The sequence below is a fragment of the Planococcus citri genome, chromosome 3 (assembly GCF_950023065.1).
Source record: "Planococcus citri chromosome 3, ihPlaCitr1.1, whole genome shotgun sequence".
Classification (NCBI taxonomy): Eukaryota; Metazoa; Arthropoda; class Insecta; order Hemiptera; family Pseudococcidae; genus Planococcus; species Planococcus citri.
In genome coordinates, this window is record NC_088679.1 from 43,453,376 (window position 1) to 43,474,576 (window position 21,201).

The 21,201-nt window shown below is 32.7% G+C and overlaps 1 protein-coding gene across 1 annotated transcript in view; it reads left to right on the top strand.

Annotated features, from left to right (window-relative positions):
• The first annotated feature begins 3,692 nt into the window (after window positions 1-3,692).
• LOC135839765 (zinc finger and SCAN domain-containing protein 30-like) overlaps window positions 3,693-21,201 on the top strand; it is a 37,177-nt gene continuing 19,668 nt past the window's right edge. The window contains exons 1-4 of the mRNA XM_065355960.1: window positions 3,693-4,207; window positions 18,503-19,198; window positions 19,421-19,766; window positions 20,257-20,456. Coding sequence (XP_065212032.1) covers window positions 4,015-4,207; window positions 18,503-19,198; window positions 19,421-19,766; window positions 20,257-20,456 — 1,435 coding nt within the window. The 5' untranslated portion in view covers window positions 3,693-4,014. The remainder of the gene's footprint in view (window positions 4,208-18,502; window positions 19,199-19,420; window positions 19,767-20,256; window positions 20,457-21,201) is intronic.

Below are 21,201 nucleotides of genomic sequence, written 5' to 3' on the forward strand. Positions count from 1 at the left end.
AAACTTTTTAAGATGTTGAAATAACAGATTCGCCGATGCATTATTAGAAAAGTTATTAATTTTTAAAACGTTTAAACGTAGGTACCTACCTCGAACGATAGCTTTCGGTGAATTCCATTATTTAGGTAAGCGAAAGAGAGAGAAAAGAAACCACGCGATGCTTTTGACCATTTTCCATAGGTACTTTTCCTTTGCGCCGGGAAAAATTACACCGACATTTTTAAAAACGTGCCGAGTGTTATAAGTTGTACATAAGGTTTTTGAAAAAGCAAAGTGCTGGAAACACCGGCACGGTCAATCAACTCGACAGATTTGAGAAAAATAATAAAAAAGAAGTTTCGGCTCGGGTTTATATGGGTTTTGCGATATGTCACATAGCATAATTCGCATCACGAAATGTGAACATGTCAGCATTATAAAGAAATCTTGCTCGACGAAATTAATCTTGGGAAATAAAATCGATACAAGGGGCGCGAAAAAAGAAGGAAATTATTTTTTACGCGAGCATTATTTTTCTTGAGGCGGTAAATGAAAATTCTTGGCATTTCTGCGAATCAATTACCGATTATTGGGCAAGTATCAGAGGTTGCCGGAGTATTTTGCTTTCGAGTAAGTTTATTATATGAAAATCGAAGAAAACGAACCGGAGTAAGTATAATTAAGTAGGAAACCTCGGCTTTATTTAATACCCAACTATACTGAAAAATAGGCGTGGTTGCGTTGACGTCTCCCAATCACGGATAAGTTCCCCTTACAAGAATTCCCGCCATTTCTACTTACATACTGCTCTCGCTAAACGCATTATATTCCGCAGAATATCACTGCATTTATACCTTTTCATTGTTTTCGAATAAACGTACTCACTTTTTTCGCATTTTCATCGTCTATTCCTATCGCTTACGACAGCATATATAGCTCATGAGTTCTCTGTAGCCCACAAATACTATCGTTTTTATACCTTACACACCTGTTTATACGTATAGTTTCCGAAGTGAAGATTATTTTTGAACGCGTACTTATTATATCATTTGCAGTACGAACCTACACCTGCCTACTTACCTACCTACTTACACATACATTTCATATAAGTAAACCTGAATTCTTAGAATTAAAATCCTGGAAGTTTTCATTCATTGAGATTTGAAAGTAGGAGGAATTTGTGATTGCACTTAACTTCGTCTGCTTAAAAAAAAAAAAAAAAATACCAAGTACAGGCACCCTCACTTTTTTTTCATGCCCACTGTGGAGGATGGTGAAGTAATCCCTTATCTACCATTGTTCAAGTTCAAGTTTTGACTGCATTAGAGAATCTCAAGGGCGATCAGGTTCCTTCTACTATTCCCTGCACAGGTTAATTATTATGGATAACCTCCTTGCAGCGATCAAGAGAATGAATAACCAGGAATCTGCCGCTCAGCCAATTTTGAAATCTTCATTTTAATTAAAATTTCAAAATTCAAAATTTTCAAAGTACGTATTTATAATGTGATAATAGCTAATATCAATAATTCTAAAATTCACTAAATAAGCATCCCAGTGTATTCTAAATTGATCAAAATTTAGTTTCTTGAGAATCTGCAAATACCCCTGCAAACAGACATGATTATTGATTAGACTTTCCTTAGGTACCCCGGGAGAATCGACTTCACTGAGGAAACTACAACCACATGTCCAGTACTAACATCACTGAGGAAACCATTCGTGTAAAAACTGGGAAGTTTCCTCTGTACATATTGTCAGCATATAGGCTCAAGTTAACATTCTAGGGAAGATCACAAAATCATGTCATAGCAGGCTTCTCGTTTTCTGTTCAAAAGACCTCTTGGTTCTTGAAGCATTGGAACAAAATTTTGCTCGCAGTTTTGGCGTTCAGGTCCCCCTTCAACATGCTAAAATGACCTTTTTGGTCTAGCCATGGAAACTGGTACCTAGGTTGGTAACATGCAGAAGACTACAAGTGCAACAGTAGTATGAATCCAGTATTACTTATCAACTATTTTCATTTCGGAATTCGGACACTTTTTTTGCTCCAAAGGTAGTAATTCAATGGGATCTTCGTTATGATGTTCTCATGTAGAATATCATCAGGAAGACCGTTTTTGAGTGTATGAAGAAGAAAATGTTGAACGATTTTGTTCATTTTTTGGGATTCGGAAAATGTTCGAAATAAGCTCCATTAAATACTCTAATTTTGGACACTTTCTTTTTTTACAAAAAAAGAGAGAAAATTACTACATGTAGGTAGGTAGTAAAATTTTTTTCACTGAAAACACTCTTCAACAGATCGAAACCCCACTCACCCCAGTGAAAAGGTTTTAAACGATGAAAAAAAGGCATTTTTAATGAAATTTCAGAATTCGTAAATTAGGTTGTTTCAATGCCTGTTGATAAATATGTCAGTGACATAGAATTATTTCTTTTCAATCAAATAAAGTTTATTTGACCAATTTTTAGGCATTCCATCAAAATTGTGGAATACTTACGCATTGAATTCAGTTGTCTTTTTTCTCGAGGACAGGTTTCTTTCATAAGAGCCGAAAATATGAGCATTGAAAAAATTCAGCCTTTGGGTAAATTCCCCCCCCCCCCTTAATTGAATCTGCATTGGAACAATTTATTTTATCTTTATAAAAATTTTCAAATCGTTGGTCTTCATTTGAGGTTGTTTTGATGTTTTTCCCCTGACACCTTCACTATTTTTTGTCTTTTAATTTTTTTTCCTCGTGAAATATTGTGGGTATTTGCCTAAAAAAAAAACTGGAAAACTTGCTGTTGGTCAGCTTTTTTCTTCTGGGGAAATGCCTTCTACTGTTGGTTTGGGTACCCATCTTTTTTTGTCGTAATGTTATATGTAGGTATAAATGTTACCTAGACCTACGGTCAAATAATAAAAAGAAAGAAAATTAGATTGGATTAAATTTTTCATTCATAGTGCGTTACTATATGTTTTAAATAATACCTACTTTCGAAACTTCGCTTTCAATATAGGTATTTGAAGCCAATGCTTTGGAAGCTCAATCGACAGATTTTTTTTCAGTGAACTTTTTGATTCACAAATTTGTAAAAAATTTGAAAATCAGAAAATCAACTTCAACGCGCAAGCATTATTGAAAATTAAAAATTGAGGGTTTTAAGTATTCAGGCACCCTTAAAATAAAATAAAATAAAAATAAGTAATTCGTTTCAGGTTTTGCGATGATTTTCAAAATCAAAGTCGAAGCGTTAATGTAAAAGACTGATGGTTCTCTATAATGAGAAATGTTTTGTAATTACATAATTTAATCAATAAACATTTTTATAAAATGTCAATTTTCAACAGGAAATACTCGTAAGCATCTGTTTAAGCTTAAATAAGCTGTTCTTTTCAAATCCGAAAATTCTCATTCCAAACCTAGACGATTTCCGCGAAGAAATAGAGAACAAGTTATGCAACGTAGGGACACGAGTACCTACTACCTAAGTACCTACAGCATACCTAAGGTACAAGTTATAAAATAACAGAAAATTTTCATCATTTATTCCAACATTTTCGCACACGGAAAAGCACAGCACGGATTTGCTCCGCATGTAAACTTTGTAGTAAATAGACAAAAGGAAATTATAACACGCTACTATATTGATAGGTGTGATCGTCTACATAAGGAGGAGAAATAAAACTGGCGCCTCCCTTCGACTGGCGTTCTCGGGATTATACAAGCTGTTATCACGGGTAAGCTTTTTCATGTGTATCCCGTTATAAACGTATTTCATTTTCCAACTTCGTTTCAGTAATGTACACGATAACGCACGGTCGTGTTTAAAAAGGCGCATCCGTTTTACGCAGCGCAGCGTGCATTTCGTAAGCCTAGAAGCGTCGGGCTCGGGGTTTTTGTTGTCGCGATTTTACATTTTACCTCTTTCATATAATATTATCATCTTTCTTATCAAATTTTAGACCGATAAACCTGTCTTTCATCAAGCGAATAGTTCGAATTTCGAAATATGTTATTTGTATTGTAGTGATTTGTGATCGAAATGGAGATATCAATTTCGGCGGCACCTTTGGATTTTAGTTTATCTATGAGAAATGCCATCAGATCCGAACCGTCTCAAGAACGTCATAATCCCAGTCTTTTGAAACTTCTGCAAGGAAACAACGCTGCTCGCAATAAAGATACGGAGACCAATAGCGCTTTTCGAATTGTCACGCCGAAACTTAAAATCGAAGGTATCGTCACGAATGATATTTATTAATATTTCTTATTATTATCTAGTAGATCATTATGTTACATTTTCAGGATAAAACCAGATTGAGGTGAAAGCCTCGACAAAAGTCTAAAAATACTTATTGACAGTTTCGAACTCATTTTTACCACATCTCAGGATTACTTCGAATGAATATAGATTAGATACTGATTGATCTGAGTAAATGTAAATACTCGCGATAATGGGTAGTATGAGATTGATGGCATTGCATGCTTGATTACATTCTGCATTCAAATAACATTGATGATCAGAATTTAATCAGTGATTTTGATGAACCTAATTGACTATTGGTAACACAGGTGAAATCAAAAGTTGATTGTCTTTCAGTACCTATTATGCTCATAATATGTTGGACAAAAATTTAATGGACATTTAAATAGGTAGGTATATAGGTAGAGGAGAATGATCACATCGTGAGGTACGATCACAAAATACTTGAGTACCTACCTATTTCCATTTAAGTAAATGTTCAAGGTGTTTATAATGGGTTCTATACTTGATTATATAATATGTAGCATGTCTGCAACATTTGATCAGGTTTCAACCTGAAGTACCTACCCATTTTGTTATGTAAGAACTTAGAAAACGGTTTTCTTCAAAAGACATGGTTTCATGCGAAATCATGCAAATATCTACCTTCTTTGAAGTTGATGTAATTTGTTTTTCGATCATTTCAAGAATTTGAAAACGAAAGCGAAATTGTGTTTTTTTTTCGATAAAGATATTCTCCATAAAACTAGTTAGCTGAACCTCTTCGTGCCAAATTTTTCGGAGCTTTAGATCGTCGAATTAGTTTTAAACATTGAGCTTTGGAACTGAATGCTTTAAATTCAGAAGATGAACATGGTTTAGTATTCATCCATTGTTTTTTGCTTAGTATGCAATTTATCGTTAATTTAAAAAAGGGAATTTGCACGATAGCAATAATGGATTAGCACCCAAAAAAAAGGAATGCACGATAGAAAAATTTATTTCACTACAAAAAAATGAATCACTCGACTCAATAAACAGTAAACGATAAATTGATTTCCACAAAAAGTTGTAGACAAAATGAACGACAAAAATGAAGCGATTTCCACAATTCAGTAAATAAGGATAAAACGAACGCGAAACTTGGAAAAAACGAGACTCAATGAAGATTTTAGAAAAAAAAAACAGAACATTTTTGATAATTTTTGCAAAAACGGAACTTGTTTGATAATATTGACAGAAAATATGACTTTCTGCATAATTTTTGCAAAAAAAGAGCAAGACTTTCTAATCAACTTTGACATATAACAAAACTTTTATTACTAATATTTTGGCAAAAAAGCACGACTTTCTTGAAACATTGGGCAAAAAAATATAACACTTGATTTACAATTATTTTAGTCAAAAAGATAAACTTTATTAGCAATTTTGACAAACAATATAATTTTTTGAACAATGTAGCCAAAAAAATTGGACATTTTTGAAAATTTTGCCGGAAATGGTTAAAATAGAGGATGAGTTAAAAGTAGACATTTGACAGATCCCCTTAGACAATATTTTTCAACAGGAAATTGCCAAAAACGAGAATTCACGGTTCACCTCGGGCTCTCCAGACCCTCCAGGCTCCAGGAAGTTGAGGACGGAGGCAAATTGCATTCTTTTCACTGTCCTCTCGCTATTGATCCAGGAATGATGTTTAGATCTCACGCGTTATTAAAATTAATTTACATACAAGTACATACTTAGGTACACAAAATTCAACTCAGTACATTCCTTATTGCATCATTGTGACAAATTTCTCACCGTTTTCCAGAAATTTTCTTCATCATAGTTTTCCTATTTTTTGAGAGAATGGAAACGTAAAAAAAAACGATTCTTGATTGATAAAATTCCATTTTTTTAAAATTTTGACATAATTTCGACGCTTTAAATTTTTGAAATCTACGTAGTAAGCTACTTATACCTTAACAGATAAAGATAAAAAATCCCCAAAAAAAATACTGGTTGAATTTTTTAGTTAGCACAGATCAGGATCAGGATCAAGACTTGGATCGATGATCGTATTCAACTACGTATGTATCTTGAACAATAGTTCAGAAGTAGATAGTTTTATTTTTATTCCGCTAATGAATCCTGTCAATTCGAACTTATTTGGTGCAGTTTGGTACTGGAATTTTCTTGGATCTTTTTTTGTGAACACCAATATCTATTCTTTATCTACAGAACCAAAAGTCAATTTCTTCGTATTAGGCTAGAGAAAAAGGTAGTTCGAAAAATACATATTCAATTGACAAACTGTGGGTTGAAAATACGTAAGATCGAAGAATAAAGATTGTTTCGAAATGATGAGTTGAATTGCAGATACAATGACAAAAATTATCATTGAACCCATGGCTCAGACGATGTTTCTCCCATCGACTTATGATCCATAATCCAAATCTATAGAATATTAGATCATTAACATGTAATGCTCAACCCTCCAGGTCTCAGCGTAAGCACTTGTATACAAGGCCTTGTCAATCTACTTTACTCGACTTAATTTCTCAACTACGTAAATCTAATTTTTAGCACGTTCAGCGGTTTAAATACACCACTTTGTCAAATAATAATGAAAATGAAAAATAACAACGCTTATAAATATGAATGATAAGAAACAAAGTTCGCCGTTATTCAATTACCTACTCTTGTTGGGAATATCGCGAAAAAAATTATTCTGCGGAGTGGAAGAATAATTGAATTAGGTTTGCGAGACTCGAAGTCGATATTAATACTTGATCATCTTCATCCCTCAAAACTGAGGGAAAAATGAACCCAGCGCAACGTTTATATTACGATGAAAGTTAATTTACGTCATGTTACATGACAATCCGCTTAAAATCAGCCTTTTTCTTCATCATAAATTAATGAAAAATCCGTTTTAAAGCGGAAAGCTTAAAACGAAAGACCACTGCTTGATGTAAAAAAAAAACTTCTCGAAAAAATAGGATAGATATTTGTTTTTTTTAATACGTAGGGCCCTATACGATTTCTGAACTTCATACAATGCTCACAAAAACTGACACTGGATGGAACCTGCCAAAGGAAAGAGATTAAAATTACTCTAATTTTCTCAGGCAATTCTCATCATTGAAATGTACCTATATTCAGATATTTTTTCCAAGTATTTTTTTCCGTCTTATTTCATTTGTTTTATTTCACTCCAAAACGAGACGACTTGTCTTTGCTGAAATGTCATTTATTAAAAGCCAACCTTGAAGATTGTCTGTCTCTTCATACAGTTCACTCAATTTCAGTGTTTAAAGTAGGCTATACTAAAAACTAAAAAGCAAATTTCTTACTTTTTTTTACTGTAACTCTTACTTTTTTTCTTCCTTCAAAAAAACATAAATACCTAGTCTTCTGGTTGTCTATAGATTTTTGAAATTCAAATTCGAGACTTTTTCAAAGTACTTTTTCCAAGTATTTTATTATTTTTTCTGTTCACACCATTTTTTTTTTTTTTTTTTTTTTTTTTTTTTTTTTTTTTTTTTTTTTTTTTGATTCAGAACAATAGGAAAATTGTAAAAAACTTACACAACTTTCAACAAAGCTCGCATTTCACTGAAATCTAGAATACAATTTTTTGTTTTTTTGTTAGCTATTTTTAACTTTTAGAAAAATTTAATCAAATAAACTTTCCAACACCTCCTAAAAATCCAAAATTGAAAATTTTTTAAAAGTGGTGATTTTATAGAGAAATTTTATTTTTCAATCAATTTGGACAAATCTTCAAGATAGCCGTGTAAAATATACGATTTGGCCGCACCTTCAGATTTTGAAACTTACCAGCGAAAGTTGTCCCTTATGGTTCAAACCTCTATGATAAAATTCTTAGATCGCCAAATCACTTTTAACCCTTCAAATGGCGTGAGATTGCGATTGCAGTTAAAAAATTTCCTATAAGTAGGTACATATTTTAGCAGTTTTTACCCGATTTTTTTCGAACTTTCAGAGATGTTAGAATTGTTAGATATTAAAAAGGCTACTTTATGGAAATTTTTTGAAATTTTTTCAAACGTATCTTCTGGGCAAAACACGGATTTTCAGCTTTAAAACGGCTCTTCTGGTCACTTGTTTCAGAGATCCAATTATGAAAAAAATACATATTATGTAAGAGTAAAGTACCCCTATTCCGCCCAGTGCCTAATCCTGACCACCATGTATATCTCATCTGTTATTAGCGCTACCTATTGAAAAGTGATATAAACGTGTTCCTCTATCACAGGCAATTATTTTTCACCATTTTCTATCACCAAAAATTTTCAACTAGTTATAACTAATTTTGTGGTGTTAAATATGATTTGTGATCGTGATTAAAGTGAGATTTTGATGGTATTGCCGTTTTTGTAATCAATTGCAGGTATGTATAGAAAATTTTTACACAAGTGTAAATTTAACAATATAGGTCTCCTAATCCCGACCACCCATAAGATCATGTAAATTCAGGGTGGTCGGGATTAGGGTACCAAATTCAAACAGTCATTTTTGAGGTGCCTCGGAAGAAAATTCCAAAAAGCCATAAAGAATTATTCTATAACCCCAAAATTTTACGTAATATGAGTTGGGGGAAGGTTCAATCTATCTTTTAAGCCATTTACTGTATTTTCATGTGAATAGTATTTTATTGGTTGCTGCACATTCAAATGTGGTCGGAAATAGGGTACCTAACTGTTTGGAGATTGTTGGGATTAGGATACCAAATTTAAAAAAATCGTTTTTGAGTTGTTTCGGAAAAAAATTCAAAAACCATATTAAGGATTATTCATTTGCGCCAAAATTTTGATATGAGTTAGGGGAAGGTTCAACCCATATTTTAAGGAGAGTGGATTTTTGTCATATCTACCTACAGTTGGTCTTAATTTGTAAATTCAACTACATAGAAAAATATTGTAAACAAGTCAGACACGGACACTTGTGAAGTGAAATAGTCTTCGATTGGTGGCGGTTTTACAAAAAGTGTTCGGTTTTGGGCGCCCTTACCCTTATCTCATTTAGATGCACATAACGTACCTACATAGAATTTTTTTAGAATATTTTTATCAAGATGGAAGACCTTCATAAATGCAATAAACTGTTTCTTCCCGATATGTTTGTCGTAAATTGCTGAGATTTGGTCAAAAAAAATTTCCTCGCAATATACTAAAAAACGCCCGACTGCACCATCAACCCAAATTCGAACTGAATTTGTCATTTTTTTCTATGTTCAATAATTTTTACTATAGAAATTGAATTGCACGATTCTGGGAAACCCTGAGCCCCCTTCCGGGTCAACCACGTGGTCAAATTGACTAATATCAACTCGAAATACATCATATGTAACTATATTGCAATTTCAGAGAAATTAATAAAAATCATTGATTTTTTACCAATTCGTTTTTAGTCAGTTTTTTTTTTCAATTTGAAAAAATGCATTCATCACAGATAAAAAATCTAGGATTTCTGATTTCTCTGAAATTACAATAAGTATACATAATTATCACGCCAAATCAAAAAGTATTGATATGTGCGTAGGTATCCCCCTCTATTTTTACCAAACAGTCTCGAACGAAGCCACTTGTAGCACATATTGATCAGGAAAGCATGAAAGGGAGAGGGAGGGGTCCGGATTTCATTGAGGACTGGGCTCACAAAAAATAATGAATTAAAGGTCGTATATTAAGTAGGTACCTATAAAGGAACTGAGTTTAAAATTTACAAATTTTAGATTAGTGAACGATAAATCGATCAAAATCGATAAATCTGACTCACAACAATATTAAACTTGCCTAACATTCGACAAAACGAAAACAAACTTCAACAAAAATAAATAAATATTTATTGTTAACGGTCATTGACCTAACGATCAATAAACCAGACAAATGAGACTGAGCAAAAAACTCGATGACTTTACTTTACGACGACAAGAATAATATAAACGCGAACTAACTTAGTAACTAACGAAAACAACGAAAAAACAACGATAATTTAACAGCCAACAGTTTACGCGATTTTACGAAAAGAACAAAAAACCATTTTATACGTAACCAACAATATATATATCGCGAAACTGAAATTCATTTTTAATAAAAAATAAAAACTTAAAAGTTACCGAACATAGTTCGTTACGGTTACGATTCCAATTTTGCCAACAATTAGATCTCTTATTTTTTTTTTAAATTTAACAATTGACCAAAAAATGACTTCAAGTTCAATATGTTCTTAAATTTATGAATTCTTTAAAAACTCATTTTTTTCACGAGTTGATTGGGGCCCATTTTAGTTCTAAGCTTGATAGTTGATATTATTTGTCATGTTGAAACATGACAAATTCAACGAGGATGAATCTTTTGAAGCAATACTGTAGTTTACAAATTCGGAAAAAAAATCATAACAAAAAACATCCAAAGCCACTCAAACCAATACCTACCCAATAGAAAAAGCAAACCCTATGTTTTATTTAACACGTTATGCTTCGTGTATCTGATCGACAATTCACTTCAACAAAACATATTTCAAAATTCTGACACTGTAGGTATAGTTATGAATATTCTATTTGTTGGAAACTCTTCAACAAATATAACAGACATTTCATTCTTACACGCTATCTTTTCAGCGTTGACACCCTCTTATGTAAGGCAAAATCTCAGTCGAGATCATGTGAGAATAAATGCCTTTTCAACGTACATACAGGTACCTACTTATCTCTCTCATGGTTTTCATAAAACTGATTCAGTTCATCAACTTGATTACGAAACTATGTATTTTCAATACATGGAATTCTAAAATACGCTGGTATTTTGTCTGCAAATTTGATTTTTTTTATGGAATAAATTTTATTGTCTAATCATCTGTAGGTACTTGTATGTATCAATAATTTTGATTCGTCAATAATTGAAGGAATAAGTGGAGGATTATGTACCTATTCCACGTATCATGTTGACACGTCGGATGTAGAAATAAGAAGTTTCTAGGTAGGTAGGCATGTGAAAAATTGGTCGATTTGAATCTCGAAATATCTACTTTGTAGGGTATATAAAATCATAAACCTATCGTAAAATATTAACAAGCAAATTGTGAAGCTGACTGCACGATATTGATATTAGCTCGGGCAAAGCGTAAATCATACGGTATTGGTAAGTGGCTTCGGATACGAGACAATTTTCGAACTGTATCGATAATACCTTATAGGTACGATACGGGTTAACAATCTCCAACAGCTTGTTTCTTATGCAAACAACATGGCAGTCATAGCAGCTCGATTTGTAAATAGAAGAGAATATACTACTCTAAATAATGTACAACGGTACAAACGATCATAAATAATAGCGGTTATTGTAGGTGGGGTCTAACATTTTGTTTACACTTTAAACGTTGGTGTTTACTTTGGAAAAAAATAATAAAAAAAATAGCGGACACTTTTTGATAGCTTCGCTTTTGTTACTCTGCCACCTTCTTTTTGTTGCGCTAAACTTCAGGCTAATACACGCGATATTAAAATTTCATACTTAGGTTTGATATTTTTACAGACTTTCGTTAAAAGATTTCTTTATAGAAGACAGCGAAAAAAAAGGGGAGTATACTATATACCTTTGATAATATGTTAATTTAACAAAAACCAAGTTGAAAATTTTACCCAAACAGAAGGGAAAAAAAGTTATCCAAGTTTTTTAAACGCTCGAGAATCGATAAACTTAAATAAGCGTATGTTCAATTTAGTTGAAAAAATTACTTCATTAGATCCGAATTAATTAAGAGAATGAACCGTAATATCATATCTTCGTGACTTTATGATACCGCAGAGTGCTGCGTGACGATCGTCGACGACTGATTAAACATTCCAGCAGCCTTAATAGGGGCGAACATCTGCAACTTTTCACTAATTCTGCTTAATAAGCGGAACGAATGAAGTAGGCATAATATGTATGTTTCGATGTTTATGAATTTTTATATGCTTGGTTTTTACTTAATGTAAAATCTGTTAACAAAGTGAATCATTTTATACCTACTACGCAATAAGCATAGGGCTGACTGAAAAATTTCCTGGTAAAAATTCTATTTCAGCACCAATTTTGAACGCAATTTTGAATCTTATTCGGTGCCAATTGATTCTGAATCAACGACAAATTTCAATCGTTAAAGGCTGAAAAAAAGTTGAATTGTTGAATACAAAGTTCTACAATTCGAGTCAATGTTTCACAGTGAAAATTTTCTAATCAGGATTTTTTCCATGTTCCCGTTCTCTTCCCCTCCCAGGCTCCCACATTTACCTTAAATTCCGTCAGATGTTTAAAAGGGCAGGTCTATATGTTTAAACGAAAATTTGCTTCCAAAAAAAAACCAATACCTAATAGTTTGATAACCAGACAAAATAATTATGTGTGTACCTTTTCACCTCGAATTCGAAAAAAAATACGAAGATAAATAACAATGTACTAAGTTAGATAAGACTTTAATCATTTTATAGACAAGATTCGATGAAATTTCAGCTTTCACATACACTCGTTCAGACCAGGCAGGTTTTCAGACTGTTTTGAGCTACCTAATCAAGCAATTTACAGCGTTTTAATTATCTTTATCGCAGCTTCGAGCTGTTGTATATTTACGATTTGGTTATAAAATAAAGCACTGTCAAACCACGAATATTCGTTTCACAATTTTCAAGAAAGGTGTGCTTAAAGTAAATTTTCTTTACATAAGGATTACGGAGCTCACACGAGTTATATGTACCTGTACGTATTGTATGGATATCTGTATACCATTCGCGTATTCCTTATTACACAATTTATAAAATACCAATAAATCAAAATTTTATTAAGTTGTTTACCATTGTCATTAGATCAATTGGGTCAGATCTTTAAATACCTATACCTGAACATTGTGTGTTTTATGATTCAACTAATTTGGGAAATTTTTCCGTTTCTAGAGCATTTGTGGCGTCACGTCATGGTCTGTCGAGGAAGTACTCGTTGAAGGGAATAGTTATGCCAGTATAGGTATTCGTTTTTAGAGAGAAAAGGTGATCACTGCTCGCTCGTTTGAGCTAATATGCCCCCTCCCTTATACTTGAATGAAAAATTCGTGCGTTTGGTAGAAGTACAAGTACATCTTGAATATTTCCTTGACTAATAAAATTCATATTTAAACTAATGAATATAAACCTGAAATCTTCAATTTTTTTTATCTACGAGTATGATAAGTGAAGTGTATTATTCTAAATTGAAAAAATTCAACTTTGACGAAAACGATAGTTTAAAAAAATCAAAGATTTTAAATTTTTTGATGTTGCAATGTATGTGATGTATTTTGAGTAGATATTTGGTCCAGACGTAAATTTTAGCCCAATGGATCACTCAAAAAAGAGATCTGGGGTTACCCAAATTTCTCGATTCAATTCTTTCAATAAAAATTATAAAACTTGGAGGGAATTTGACAAATTTGGTTTAAATTCGAGTTGATGGTGTAGGTGGGTGTCTTTCATATATTCCGGTGGAAAAATATTTGTCGACCAAAATTGACCACAGTGGCAGGGAAAACGTTCATAAAAAAATCTTTAAAAAATTTTTATAATAATGTTGTGCATCTATAGGTTAGATAGGTTCTTAATTAGGTACATATATTTTTCCATAATTGTACTTTTAAGAGAAGTTACCAAAAATACCGTTTTAAAATGAAAAAATACGTTTAGTCAAGAAAATATGTTCCAAAAAATTATTTTAAAGAACCCGTGCTGGTGTGCATAAAAATGCAAATTTTCAAGGTAAATTGCAATTTCGCCCCTTCTGGAGGGGTTAGGGGCGAGGTAGTGATCTAAAAATTATAAGCACATCAAATATTAGTTTTAAAAACATGGTCCTTGAAAGAATCGGCGAAAGGCGAAACACTCGTAAATCATCGACGAAATACATAATAAAATTAATCATTCGAGTATAAAAAATTCATCATTATGAAAAATTTATATCTACTATTTAATCAATGTTGGCCACTTCAAGGTGAAAATCATTCCGAGATAAATTACCGCCAAAAATGACCAAAATGGTGAACACTATAAACTCATCGCGAGCTAGTATAACTAATCATTAGGATTTAATGGAGCAGCAAGTTTACAAACAAACATTCAACCATAAATTATGTGTTTTAACTTTCTTGCGGCTTATAAATTTGTTTATAACATCAACGATAGTTATAGAGCAGTTCTTAGGTTAGGTGACTGGGATTGTAATATCATTTTAAGCATTTCAGCGCGCATCATTTTAGTAACAATGGTTCGCAAATTTTACCCACGAATATAGCTTGGTTTTCAGCTTACACGTTCCTATCAGGTAAAGTGCGAGTACATGCTTTCACTGTTTCACACGCACCTTTTTGAGTTAATTTTTGTCATCTTAGCAACAAATCTGTGTTGATGTTTGATGATAGCTTAACTATAGGAGAGTGGATTTTTGTCATACCTACCTACAGTTGGTCTTAACTCGTAAATTCAACTACATAGAAAAATATTGTAAACAAGTCAGACACAGACACTTGTGATATTAAATATTACGATCCGAGATACATTATTTAGAATTCTACACGCGATAACTGGTAATAACTCGAGCTATCCGCATCGTTTAAAAATCAACGCATCAAATCCTGCAACAAAGAGGAATTTACCAACAAAAATCGATGTGGATGGTCTTTTATTTGGTCGACAAATAAAGACTCTGTATCAACAAATTCGTTTGATATTTCTTTTTTAACATGAAGTAAGCTCAGTTACACGTGTACCTACCTACCCAAATATATTAGGCCTATATCATACCCTGTAAGAGCGATTAAAGTATACGATTATGAAAAAAAAACAAAAAACTATATTATAAAATCCGTTACCATTAATCTCATTAACTTTCGGCAGCTAATTCGCCCAGAGAAAAAAAAATCAAAAGCCTAAACGTTAAAGGATTTGTTGGGTAACCCTAAAAACACCGCGCTTAAATAATGCTTTTCATATTTTGACTCTGGTATCAGGTGTTTCCATAGCCAATCTGTACTTTGAAAGTGATGTAGACCTATTCTTCTTGTAGCCGTTATACCACCATGCACTTAGTTCACTTCGCTAATGCGACACTTGAGCTATTGGACTTGTACGCGTTTTATATTTACAATAAGGGTTTGCGTAACCAATAACCCTCTTTTACAGCCCTTAATTCGAGCGAATACTTTCTCATCGTTGTTAATAAGATCATCTTTCAGAGTCATTTACCTTAATACCCATCTAATATTAATAGTTTATTACGTTCAATCCGTTATCTGCCATACGCGTGTAAATGTTTGTTTTGGCTGTGGAATATTAATTAAATTAACCGCGGTAGATATTTTTATTATCGACTTTGTTCTTATAGTTATCGGTAGATAATGAACAAGTATTAGTAAATGAATTGAAAACTTCACTTTAAGACGAGTGAGTACCAATTCATTAGAGTATAGCTACTTACTCATGCTCATTTAGAAAGAAAACAATGGTTTATCGAAGGGTAGTTTTAAAAGAAGGGGTAAAATAATTAATTAGGTACCTACCAAGTTGACGACCTATATAAAAATCATAATTTTTTTGAAAATTACTAGCGAATCAATTTCGTCGTTTTATCAATGATTTGGTAACATCTACACCAAATGACCCATTCGTCCATCATTTGTAAGATGTGAAAGGGGATGGTTCAATCTCCAGCGCTGATAATATATCCCAGGAGAAAAATAAAATATCAATATTAGAACATTACCTACTCGAAAGTTTCGAGCAAATGTTCAGAATTGATGCAGGCCCATTAGCAAATCGATATATTTTTACGTAAATCGACCAATTTAAGCATCAAAAAAAGATCTTATAATGTAGGTTCATTTTAATAAATTTTCCACGCGAATGCTATAAAAATTCTTAAATTTAAACATTGTGACATGACAAGCATTAGAAACTTTTAAAAAACCAGTTTATTTTCAAACTCGATCTATCGTACGTAGGTTAGGCTACTTACTACTCCCTACGCAAACCACCCTTTCTATTTTATGAATGAAATAAAAGTGTGCGTGGCAAGTGCGTAAAAACCACTTGACAATATTTCAACATTGGCCAGATGCGCTCCTTAATGATACAAAAATAAAAGTATCTGCTTGATTCAACAAAAACAAACCTACAGAGAATCTAGTCAATTTAATTTTTTTATAAATCAAAACATGGTTGGTTCGCGATTGAACGGGAGAAGAATTAGATGAGGGTGAGGAAATGCGCATGTAAGTACAAACTTGGAGAAGAGAAAATGTGAAATTTCAGGATCCAAAAAACAATCATCTTTTAATCTAAAAGCCTGTTATTAACATACGAAATTTCAAAAAATGAGTAAATAAATAAATAAACTGCAGGATATGAGAGCAATTTTTTTATTCAAAATTTAGCTGCATTTGTAGGCTAATTAAGTTGGGTGCTGCCTACCCAATAATTAGATTTCATGAGCACATTAAATATATTCTGCAAACGAAGGATAAATAGGTATCTACTTACGTAATTTAAAGAAATATTGGAACTCGTAATTTTGGAACGATATTATATATCTTGGCAGTTATGTGCTTTAAATGCTTCTGAAAGGTAATTTTTTCCGAATGCGTTGAAATAGGTATTTAAGCTGAATTTTACATTAAAATCTTTTTGGCCTTGAATTATTTTTTTGAAAAGTTGCTTTACGACCACTTTTTAGTTGATCTGAAACCTCCATGTCGATTTGGAGCTTTTCTAGAATACTGCAGAAATGTTGACTTTTGTTGGATTTTCCAGATCTCAATTTGGAAGTTGGCTCAATTAATGTCAAAGCAGGGGAACAAATTTTAGTCAGCAATAGATCAGTGGATTCTTATCTCAAGATTTACTTTTTTGCGCAAAAAATTAGTGTATGTTGGCCTACTGTATAGTCTGTTTTCGCCATTAAAAAAAAAACCATTAAAAATTTAAAAATGAAAATTTATAAGAATAACTTGGTATTCAAAAATAAATTTTCCATCTTGATAAACTGTTGCCAGAACTATTTAAACCAAAAAAAAAAAAAGGAATAGGGTAAGCGCAGGTAATATGGGGTATATAGATTCAAACTCTCCCTGAACGAAGAGAAATTGATGAAAAATAAAAATTTTGGCGACAATCGAAAATTCAAACATTTATCTATTCGTGATAAAAATTGTGGCCCGGAAAAATCATTTTTACTATCTTTAATTACTGTTTGAAAAAAAAGTTAAAAATCAAACATTTCAAAAAGTTGCAGGTAATATAGGGTACCAATAAAAACTACAATAAAATGACTTTTAAAAAGCCAAAAAATAATTTTTTTCAGTTTTTACATTTATATCACGCACAAACCATGGTTTCTCATTGCAAATTCTTATTGAGATAAAATTTTATAGTTTCGAAGTAGGTACCTATTTAATTGACCAATAATCAGATTTTTCAGAAAATCTGTTCATAAATTTCTCATGGCAGGGCTTTGTTAAGAAAAACGAGCCTCAAAATAAATTCTCTTTCTATGAAATCTAAATATAAACAATAAATACTTCTGGTAAACTGAAAATGCAAAATTTTACAATCCCGTTGAAAATGAAATACCTAAGGGCAAATTTATTCCCAGCCAACTTCGAGAACCTTGTACAACACTAAAATGGCAAAAATATTCACCGCTAAATTTTCGACAAATTAAAATATTAAATGAGAGACGAAATTAAAATCGATGTATAAATATGCTGCGAAGCATCCGATAAAACATTGAGAAAAGCGAACTTTTAATAGAGAAAATATAAAGTTTAAAAATTATCCCGGCATGCAAAGTAAGTCAAATGAAAACAACGGCGCCCATTTTAAATATTTTGCAAATGAACCGATTTAAGTAAGAAGACACGAAATTAAAAGAGATTGGAACTGGGAATAGTTCATTGAATATGCAAGAGCAGTACGCTTGATAATTATATCAGTTAAACGATTTGACAGTTTAGGTTCAGACTATATTGTAGCGAAACGACGTTAGGGTTGTACCAGCGGGATATTTCGCATCCTGCTTCAAAGGGATTTCTTAACCGTAATGCAATAATTTCATACTACTGCTCTAATTACAAATTCTTACCGTAATACAACCACTTTCAACTTCCCACCTTTTTTTCCCTATTTTATTTTTCATTCCTGGTAAAACGAAAATATACACAAACGCGTAGCAGACACTTACCTATACAGATTTAAGAAAATGTTTTCTTTCTGTTTCAGATCAAATAAAATTTGGCGTAAAAAGACTGGTTGAAAAATTAGACGACGACGAAAATGATCATCGAAACGATAAACATAATATTAACGAAATCATATATCAGAATCCGAATCGATTAAGAGAATTATATCATAATAATATAATCACGATGTCTGATAAATACATCGAAACGTCGGCATCTGATCAAAAATCTTCATCGCCAGAGCTGCGAGAGCGATCACCTATTTCGTCGCCAGAATTGGAAGTGGATAGTCCATCAACGTCGCCGCCTCTGGATGTCACTTGCAGGACACCGTCGCCTTTTTCAAAACGGCCGAAGAATTCGGAATCGTTTAGCGTAAACGCTTTACTCAAACCAGACATTCCTAGAATAAATCGAAACACATTTCATCCGGCATTTGCAGAGACCATATCGGTGACGAGATCGTTACTCTATCCGAATCTAACTTTTCCGGACATTCTAATAAAAGAAGGAAAAGAAATGAACACCAGTTCGACGACCGTACTACCAAGACACATTCATAGCTTCGGTATACCTCATAATGTTTATAGTGTTCAAAATGCTTCGACTTTGAGTAAAGATAACGTCGATTTTATCGACGCGAATAGAAATTTTTTAGCCGGATCTTTATACCTTAGTTTAGAAGCTGTACAAGCTGCAGCTGCAGCAATGGCAAGTCCGCCTGCGATTAATCAAGGTATGTGATAAAAACTGAAACTATACACGCAATTAATATGTAGAGTGGCCCTTATTTTCAAATTTTGATCATTTCCTCACCCCCAAAACGAACAGCTAATTTGGGAGACAGAGGCACAAAAAAATCTCAAAATTTTACGAGTGTAAAATAAGAGCCATTTTATTCGACAAAGATGAGTCAAATTCGTCAACATACTAATATTTTCTATGTTTATTTTCGCAGGAACTAAAATAAACGGAATATTTCATAATTCTTTCAACTCGCATAGTCCTCCCGTGGGCGAAGATTTGTTACGTATCCGGCAGCATTTTTTGGTAAACGGCAACATCGGGAATCATTCGTCTCACGACATTTCCATGGAAAACAACCAATCCTCCAATCATCAGCATGTTTTATTACGAAATTCCGGCCTAGGGGATATATTTTCTTGTATTAAATGTGATAAAATGTTTCCTACTTCGCATGGTTTAGAGGTACATTCTCGAAGATCGCACAGTGGAAAAAGGCCTTTCGCATGCGAACTTTGTAACAAAACTTTCGGCGCTGAAGTCAGTCTAAGTCAACATAGGTAAGTAAAACGCTTCGAATCGATCATTTATGACAGCTCGTTGATAAAAATTTCTTTACCTAACGAAATCAATCTTCTATAATGCTTCGTTATAAGTAAATTTTACATATGACGCGTAGAGTATTCGTTCTAATTTTCCATCGGCGCGTATTCAAATGCTCAATTCTGATTATTATACGTATGCATGAACTGAATTTATTTGTACCTAAAGCCCCCCCCCCCTCTGCCTCTCATTCGTACAGCAGGAAGCATATTGCACCGGCAATGCAAATACTTAGTTATGTAAAACTGCAGCTGGTTTGAAATTTCAGCACTTTTCCCTTATTTTTACTCGCATAGCGTATCATTTTCATTAGCGCGCCGTTACCAAGCGCTGGCTCTTTTTATAAAAATAAAGTGTCGAATACGTCTAGATTAAATTAACTGCAAACATATTTTTGAAATAAAAGCCAGGTTTTTCTCATTTTGTATATTTTATTTTCTCACGCAGGTGGCTATGTTGTCGCCGATCTGTTCATAATGTCGAGAAAGTATTTGAATGCAAACAATGTGGGAAAACGTTCAAAAGATCGTCAACCTTATCAACTCATCTGCTCATACATTCAGATACTAGACCATATCCGTGTCAGTTTTGTGGCAAAAGATTTCATCAAAAATCAGATATGAAAAAGCACACGTACATTCATACAGGTATGTTAGATCTTTATACTTTTTAGTTTTACTTAAGTAGGTATTTCTAAGTTAGATTTGTCTCAATAAATTTTAGGGGCGATTTTCTAAGCATGGAGTATGGACAAATATTAGCTGCTATTGTACCTATTGAAAAACTGTTTATGATATGCGACATTCAAAAAAATTCAAGTAGGAATCGAGTGAGAAGAAATCAAAAAATAGTACACTGTTAGGAGAACAGAAACCAGGAACACTCGTATTTTTCCCCTTTGAAAAATTACACTGCATAATATTTTTAAAAAATGTTTAGCTTTGTAATTAGGGACAAAAATTTTCATTTTATCAAAAATAGAAATTCTTCTGAATTCAGAAACATGAAAATTTTTCCATCAGTTTCTAAAATTCTGAATTTCAGAATTTGAAAATTAAATTTTTTAAAATAGAAAACTTCGTGATATCTGACCCCATCTCATTCCAATTTTGTATCACAACCTAATTTCTTAGTTCCACTTTTCGGCCTCAAAATTTTTAAAATCTATTTCACTGAATGACTCTGGAACAATCAAAAAATAGTACACTGTTAGGAGAAGAGAAACCAGGAACACTCGTATTTTTCCCCCTTTGAAAAATTACACTGCATAATATTTTTTAAAAATGTTTAGCTTTGTAATTGGGGACAAAAATTTTCATTTTATCAAAAATAGAAATTCTTCTGAATTCAGAAACATGAAAATTTTTCCATCAGTTTCTAAAATTCTGAATT